The sequence below is a fragment of the Schistocerca nitens genome, chromosome 9, assembly GCF_023898315.1.
Source record: "Schistocerca nitens isolate TAMUIC-IGC-003100 chromosome 9, iqSchNite1.1, whole genome shotgun sequence".
Taxonomy (NCBI): Eukaryota; Metazoa; Arthropoda; class Insecta; order Orthoptera; family Acrididae; genus Schistocerca; species Schistocerca nitens.
In genome coordinates, this window is record NC_064622.1 from 247,308,027 (window position 1) to 247,317,053 (window position 9,027).

The 9,027-nt window shown below is 42.3% G+C and overlaps 1 protein-coding gene across 1 annotated transcript; it reads left to right on the top strand.

Annotated features, from left to right (window-relative positions):
* Positions 1-400: 400 nt before the first annotated feature.
* On the top strand, positions 401-6,995 carry LOC126203660 (cuticle protein 8-like). The gene is made up of 4 exons (XM_049938027.1): positions 401-430; positions 2,073-2,219; positions 4,887-5,082; positions 6,758-6,995. Exons 1-4 carry the CDS (start codon positions 416-418, stop codon positions 6,823-6,825), a joined length of 426 nt encoding a protein of 141 aa, XP_049793984.1. The 5' UTR covers positions 401-415; the 3' UTR covers positions 6,826-6,995.
* The last annotated feature ends 2,032 nt before the right edge of the window (positions 6,996-9,027 follow it).

The window sequence follows — 9,027 nt, forward strand, 5'->3', positions numbered from 1 at the left end:
ATTGACTAAAGTGATCCAATGTAATCCATAAAATAAAACAGAAAAAGTAATAAGATCCAACAAAGGAGCAGGGGAGATTAAAAATAATCCTCTGTAGGAGTTACGTAAAATAAACATGTCACCTGTTACGTGATCAGAATGAATTGTCTGTCTAATGTGTTTCGCTTCACAGGTGCCAACAGAAGAAATGGAACATAAGAACCGATGTGCCCATTAATCCGTGACGACTGTCGCATTGCTAGCTCTCAGCATACCTGTATATTGTAACAGGTGTTTCTTTTGCTGTTAACGTAACGACAATGGCTACCAGAATACTGACCGAAAAACTGATTCCTGTGAGGTGCCGGCCGAGTATAAAAGGCTTGTGACTTGCTACCTTCATTAGTCTACTGGTGCTCTTAGCAGGGAAATAACAATGGCCCACTCACAGGTGAGGTGCCAGTGTTTATTCGTGCGTCGACTCTGAATATCAGAAAAGTAATATAACGAACAGGTTTCTTAATTTGGGGCTGGTAATTTCTCAGTACAAAGCCCTATTACGCGAATCAGAAATTTCTTGATAACTGGAAAATGTAGTTAACACAACCACTATGTAAATAGACCATATGTTAAACAAATGCTTCAATTGAAAAGTCGGTAGAAGTTTCCTTGGCTAAATAATATAGTGTCAAAATCACTATAGAAAAGAGATGGCTTATAAGGCTTGAAGTTATCAGTTAGTGAATAACAGTGATAGCCAGGAAAAAATTAATTGTCTTATCTGAGTTTCGAACAGTGCAACATAAGAGATATTTTTCGATATTCTATCATGAATGTGAACTGGCAATTGAAATAGAATAGAGTATCCCTATAGATAAAACAATTCCGTTAAGTCAGTAGGCGTCGAGATTTAGAGGGAGACATTAGAAAATTTGTCAAATAGCTAGTATTTATTTGTGAGAAACACACACACACACACACACACAGAGAGAGAGAGAGAGAGAGAGAGAGAGAGAGAGAGCACAAGAATATTCCTTCTAGCTGAACACTGTTTTCTTGTTCATTTGCGTTCAGCAAACAAACAGTAACTTTACCGTTGTACAAGGTGAACACTGAGTCGACGGACAAATGTTCTGAGTTTTTTGACGGATAGTTTCTGAGTGAAACTACCTGGCAGATTAAAACTGTGTGCGGGACCGAGACTCGAACTCCGGACCTTTGCCTTTCGCGGGCAAGTGCTCTACCAACTGAGCTACCCATGCACGACTCACGCCCGTCCTCACAGCTTTAATTCCGCCAGTACCTCGTCTCCCACCTTCCAAACTTCACAGAAGCTCTCCTGCGAACCATGCAGAACTAGCACTCCTGGAAGAATGGATATTGCGGAGATATGGCTTAGCCACAGCCTGGGGGATATTTCTAGAATGATAGTTTTAATCTGCCAGGAAGTTTCATATCAGCGCACACTTCGCTGTAGAGTGAAAATTTCATTCTAGTTTCTGAGTGCTTTGATTTGAGAGACCCGTGTTCTCCTGTGACCCATTCGAAACAGTAATGTAATTGTGATTTATTCGGCTTGTTCCCCCAATTATCTTTGTGACTGTACATATATGGTACCTTCACAACGGCGAAAAACCCTTTCATATGAAATCAAAAGGCTTGGAACACAAACGACAGAGCGATGCAACAATTTGCGGAAGCAAAAGTTCTATGTTATCGTAGAACTATCACTGCCGTAAGTACAAAATCGAGACAGTAGCGAGAATTACTGAATGCCAACTTAAGGGCGACGAATGAAGTGGGCGTTACTGTTGTCAGTAGCAAGTGAACAGAACAGATTTGTTTCCAAACAAGATACGAAGCTCATATTGTCGACATTTGCACTGTTGTACACATATAAATACAATACAACCATGAAACGGGCCACCGGAAAGCGTGGATACTTCAGACCAAGTTGGTCAGAAAATATCCCTGAAGAAACTCCGAAAAATTCGAGATCACTCCATATTTGTCCGGTGAAAATATCGGCTGGGTAAGAGTAGGAAAGAGAGGAAGCAAATTGTGTTATTATCCTGGTGGTACTGTGCATGCAGATGTCAGCTGCCCTCCTGCTGGTGGTCGTCGCCTCTGTATGTCGGCAGTCACACAGCTGGCACGGACACACCTATGCCCACCAGACAGCTCCAGTCGTGGGGCCTGCTCATCCAGTCCACGTTGGAGGCCACGCTGTCGACTATGTGGTAAGTGACATTAAACATGGCCGCCAGAATACTCAGCGAGAACAGTCAAATTTTTCTCATCATTGACTGTTGTCTGGAATTCGAGGTCATATTTCTCATTCCATGTGGAATTTACTGTCGCTTTAGTTAAAGAGTAAAATCTTCCACCACACAATGGCTTCACCAGCGTAGCTTGTACTGCATCACCATCCAGAATTATTAGGCGATCTGTCACACTAGAAAATGAGGATTTCGTTTCTCCTCAACTTATTTATTTCAGGTATCAGATGTCTCTTTTCATCATATAATGAATAGTATAGCGAAATTAATTTTGTTTATGTTTGTTTTTGTATCTTTTTAGTATTAAAAACACAAGCACAATCACAGACACAGACACACACACAAACACACACACACACACTCACACACACACACACACACACGCACACACAGAGAGAGGGAGAGAGAGAGAGAGAGAGAGAGAGAGAGAGAGAGAGAGAGAGAGTCGTGTTTCAGTAGACTACTTCCAACCTAGCATTCAAATCAAAACTATATCTACAACTGTTCAAATATTATACTATGGCTATTCGGAAACTAAGTTCCGACTGATCGCGAAATGGAAACCACTATGAAAATCAGAAATATTTTATCTGCAACAGTTAGCTACAGCTTCCAGCCACTGCTCTACGTAGTCACCACTCCGACTTAGACATTTGTCGTAGCGTTGTACCAACTTTCCAATACCCTCGTCATAGAAGGCAGCCGCCTGTGCTTCCCGCCAACTCTCTGCGCTCATCTATAGCTCGTTGTCTGTGCGAAAATGTTGTCTTCATAGCCAGTACTTAATGTGAGCAGAGACTAAACACAGAGGGAGCCAATTACGGGCTGTAGTGCGGGTGATTAAACACTTCCCATCGAAAACGCTGCAGTAGCATTTTCATACCCCCTGCAGATTGTGACCGTGAATTGTCACAAAGTAGGAACCGTATAACAGTTCTGTAATGTGGGCTGCATAACATCAGGCGAAATCCCTCACCAGGACCTCATATTTGGCGGGAGACACTATTTTCTACGCATCTTTATGTGCTCGCCATGCGCTCAGAACTGAAAAGAGCGAAGTGATGCAGCCGACAGCCATACCAGAGACACCGTACAACACATATGTGCAAAGATTTATTAGATTTTCACAGTGGTTTCCATTTCTTGACCGATCGGAACTTATTTTCCGAAGATCCCTCGTATAAGCGCTGATAACTGGTATTTTCCATATTATGAATGTCCGCCCTCGGTAGCTGAGTGGTCAGCGCGACAGAATGTCAATCCTAAGGGTCCGGGGTCGATTCCCGGCTGGGTCGGAGATTTTCTCCGCTCACGGACTGGATGTTCTGTTGTCCTAATCATCATCCTTTCATCCCCATCGACGCGCAAGTCACCGAAGTGGCGTCAAATCGGAAGACTTGCACCCAGCGAACGGTCAATCCGACGGGAGGCCCTAGTCACACGACATTTACATTTTATATTGTGAATTATTAGGAAAATACCTACATCGGATATGTAGCATACAAAACGCATGTGGCGAGGAAAATGTATGTGTCTATTCAGTCTTCTGGGAGGGCAAGAAACTTGACTACTTTGAAACACAGCTATTCCGCTCACGAGAAGACAGACGCTCACATAATATTATGGGATAAAAACGTTGTGATTAACATCCGTTCTAGTAGTAATTAAAGGATTATTTACAAAGTTTGGAGCTTAGTTATCGATATGGAATACTAACTGTTGCATATTAAGATAGATAAACTAATAGCACACTACAAAAATACCTGAAGTATCTAAAGTCAGTAGTTGTCGATCTGTGTGTTTTCAGTCATCCTGTACTAACGGCTGGACTACTAAAGACGCCAAAATATCAGAAGTCTTAATATTTCATTCACTACTTTCTAAGCAACCTCACTGAGAAAGTGAACCTTGAGCTTTCTCTATCTACACAGATCATTTTAGAAAGGACAAGAATTGCTAATAGTCGTATACATGGAAGTACCACGCAGTCATTAACTATTATTCCGAAATTCCAGAATATACGAATGAAATGATGTTTTTGCAGTTATTAGTATATCTAAGCTAACGGCCTTGCCGCAGTGGTAACACCGGTTCCCGTCAGATCACCGAATTTAAGCGCCTTCGGGCTGGGCTAGTACTTGGATGGGTGACCATCCGGTCTGTCGAGCGCTGTTGGCAAGTGGGGTGCACTCAGCCTTTGTGAGGGAAACTGAGGAGCTACTTGATTGAGAAGTAGCGGCTCCGGTCTCGTAAAGTGACATAAGGCCGGGAGAGCGGTGTAATGACAACAAGCCCCTCCATATACGCAACCAGTGACGCCTGTGGGCTGAGGATGACACGGCGGCCGGTCGGTACCGTTGGGCCTTCAAGACCTGCTCGGACGGAGTTCAGTTTTAGTATACCTTGAGTACTGGACGTAATTACTGTCTTTTATGTTTTCGGTATTTCGTTAACAAGTCACAGCAAGCCGTTGAAAAATGGCTTAGCTCTGACATTAAGGAAATCATACAATTGCTACTAAACACTCGCTAATGTCTTCTCGTATTGCTAAGCGGTATGTAAAATGCTTCGTCGTAATGAGGTCAAGACTTTGTTGAATGAGATATCTAATACTTTTGATTGTTGCAGGCATACCCGAAGTACGAGTTCGAGTACGGGGTGTCTGACGGGCACACAGGGGACCACCACTCCCAGAAGGAGCACCGCGACGGAGACGTCGTGACGGGCGAGTACTCGCTCAAGGAGGCGGACGGCAGCGTGCGCACCGTCAAGTACCACGCCGACAAGTCCGGCTTCCACCCCGTCGTGCACCACTCGCACCACGGTGAGTACCCCGAGATACTCTTGAAACGACAGGCTTCCTAAGCTACAGGTAACTCTTCTGCTATAGTAATGTCATTGTACACCTGTCGCTGACAAAAATGAAGAACGCCACTCCGACGCAATGAAACAGTACTGACGTTTTCCACAGAGACCAAGAGTAACACTATGTAATTACAACATAGACGACACGTTCAGGGTTTTGTTCTATCTTACTCTAGAATCATCAATTAATTATATTACTTTTCGTCTTTATGCTGAGAAATTTTCCAAAATTTGATTAAGGAAGGGTGATTAGGATTTGACTTCCTATTGACGGCTGATAATTAAAAATGGATCCTAATTTCATACGGGGAAATGAGGAAGGAATTGGGGTTCAGATCTCCGATCGGCTACTAATTTAGGTGAGAGTTCCTTTCGAAAATATTTCTCCTATTGTCTTCTCATGTAAATTAGAACGGCCGAACGGAGATCTGAACCCCACTTCTTTCAGAGACGTGTCCAATCTGCTACCTGTTGCGAGCCGTCAATCAGGTTTTACACAGTTTTACACGGTTTATAAATTTATTATCTGGAACCCAGAAATGTTCTTTGCTGCATTTTACAAAACAAGTTTGTTCAGGAACGGATTATAATAACCGAACTACGTAATAAAATACAACCAAAGTTTCTTCATAATGCGTAAGTGCCCTGATGGATATGCGTGTTATGGTTATCGATACTGTGCTCTCAGTTTACAATGTGAAATGGCATTATAGATGATAAATTAATTCTCTAGCTCACAGCGCCACATTTCACTTCGCTGACTCGTTGTTCTGTGTGCTGACTAAGATATTTTTAAGCATTGATTGTGTTGAGTTATTAGGATCCAGAATAAATGGCTAAGAGGTTTGTGTTTGGAATTAATCTTTCACTCACAGTTACTAAAATGAATGGAGTTTTGTGTGTGCGTGTGGTTGTGTCGAGGCTTCAGGATCGAGGATTAATGGCTAAGGGATTTGTTTTTGGAATGAATCTTCCATTCTGCATCAGTTGTGTGGTGTTCCCAACTTTCCTCGTGGATTAAAAATGTGTCCCTGCCGGGACTCCAGGACTCCAACCAGATTTTCGCAGGCATGCTCTTACTGACGATTTCTTCGTAATTCGATTTCTTCGAAGAGCGCTAGTCAAGCCAGTTAAGCAGGAGAGCTTCCGTGACGCTCGGAACAAATGGGGAGGAAATAGCGCGAGTGAAACCGTAAAATCTTCCCTCGATAGCTCGTTAGGTGAGAGGCACTGCCCGTCAAAGGCAGCATTGCGGGTTCGAGTCCTGTCTGGAAGTTACAGGACTCAGGACTGTTACCTGATCAAGTCATCATCCTATGGTATATCGAGTAAGTATGTACCTTAATACTACGTGTTGTTGGTACAGCCCAGCATAAACGTAACACTATGGAGTTGTAGAGACACACAGCTGTTGCATATTGCTACGTAGAAAGCGATCGCGAAGAAATGAAAAGCGTTACTCTGAGGACTACATCCCACACTTGTTTCTAAATTTCTCTCTAATTATAACAATTGTGCAACTGTTACTCTCCTCTGATTTATTGCAAATGAGATTTAAATGTTCACCTTTCCCTCATGTTCTAAAACACACGAAATAACGCTAAATGTATTCTGCCTTTGTGTTGTGTGTCCAGGGCACGGCGGCAGACACAGCACGGACGCTGGCTATGCTGGGTACGCGTACAGCAACGGCGGCTACTGAGTCCAGCTCAGCAGAGGACAGCAGGCGGAAGAAACGCTGATCCAGCCACGCGTGCTCCTTCCTGCTCCAAGTACTGGGCAAGAAACGTGGCCAATTTTCTCATCTTTTAACTGTAAATAAGTAAATAAATGAAGTCTTCTTCTGCCAACCTTCGTGACAATTCGCTGTTTTCATCCTACTCAATAACAGAAGACTGCAATTGCCAGATGATGTATAATGTGTAAAATGATTTATATTTTTGTTACTGTTTTTTTATTTTATTGACATGAATAAAATTCTGGAAACTGAGAAACAACTGTTACTTGTACTCACCAGTCATCACCCAACACTGATGCAATTATTCATTTCTTTCTATTTTATAGCTACAACTTCATCTCTGCACAACTTAGTCAAACATTAGAGCTTGTTTTTGGACAAATGGGCTAGATTTTAACTTTGGAAAAGCATTGCGCATCTATTTTTGTATTGTCAAAAGCACCCCATATTCTAGTTACCTACAACAGTCACTACAAACAATAAAGTGGGTAGGACATTGCTACTTTTTACGTATGCGTATTGACGCAACCGTAAACTTGAAAAACCATATAACAGAGCTGCTGAAACATTTAGTTTTGGCTGCTTTCACCATAAGAATGACTGTCAACGTTCAGGACTTAAAAAATAAATTATCTATGAATACTAGCCCCGCAGTCCATTTCTTGTTCATCAACAATTCATTTCAGATAGACGGTAATCAGAGAGATTCAAAAGTACAACACTAGAACGTAAAGTGACCGACATTATTCTGCAAAGAATCTAACTTTGACAAACAAAGGAGGGAGATACGCAGCTATAAAATTATTTATCTACTCATGAAAAAGAAAAAAATTCTGGCAGATAGCTGAAGTGCTTTCAAATGTAAATTAAAGAAATCCTTCTGTACTACAGAGAAATTCTTGAATAGACAAAAACTGTAAATGACCAGCATGTAGCCAGTTAAATACTTTTTTTCATGCACGGAGTGTCCCAGGATGGGTGCTCAATATTCAGGGATATGACAAGAACGATCATTCGAAGTAAAGAAGTGCAGTAAACATGGGCTCTAAAACGCATACGTTAAGAGTTATGAGAAATTCTTCATCTTTGGTACTGTGAAGCAAGTTTCGTCTATTGCAAGCTCTTTGCTTTCCATTTTTTGAGACATGTTAATATGGACCAAAACATGAAAAAATGTCCACTAAACATGGGCTGTAAAGTGTCTACCTTAAAACCTATGAGTACTTTTTCATTTGAGAGCCGATGTTTACTCGCCAATTTTTTTTGGTTTTGGAAATTTTTGGAAATTTGTGGTAAGATCCTATGGGACAAAACTATTGAGGTTATCACTCCCCAAACTTACACACTACTTAATTTAACTTAAACTAACCACGCTAAGAACATCACACACACCCATGTCCGGGAGAGAGGTCTCGAACCTCCGACGGGGGGAGCAGCGCTAACCGTGATAAGACGCCTTATACAACGCGGCTGCCCCGCGCGGCAACTGGTTTTGGTCTATACTGTCTGCTGCCAAAATGCAGAAAGAGAAGACATTTGTTTCACAAATCAAAGATGAAGATGTGTTCATAGCTATTAAGTAAGCATTTTAGAGCCCATATTTACTAGATCTTTTCGCTTTGAACGATAGTAACTGTGGTATCCCTTTCCTCCTGGGACACTCTGTACATACCGCCTCACTAAAACCGTGAAGCACAGAGAAGGGGAGGAGAAAATGAAGCGAAACTGAATGAGTTGAGTGGGTAGAGGGTATGTCATGGTATTTAACTGACTGCAAAATGTAGTCAAATTTGCGAGCAACTTCGCAGTATGAGCCCGCTTACTAGTATCACGTTGCGCCCCCTCTGACCTGGATGCATACACAGATCGACTTGGGAAGGAACTCATAAAGCCGTGATATCCTCTCCTGAAGCAAGCTGGCTCACAACTACTGTGGCTGGTCCCCGATGTCCTGGACATTAGCACTTGAACGGAGTTGATGCCCAAACTGGTCCCACATACTTGTTTTGGGAGACAGATTTGTGAATCTTGCCGACCACTGGACTACCTCAAAATCACGCAAGGAGATCATAGAGAAACGTGCCGTTTGTGAACGAGCATTGTCCTCTTGAAAAATGGCACATTGGTACTGTCGCATGAGTGGCAACACATTATGACTGAGGATAC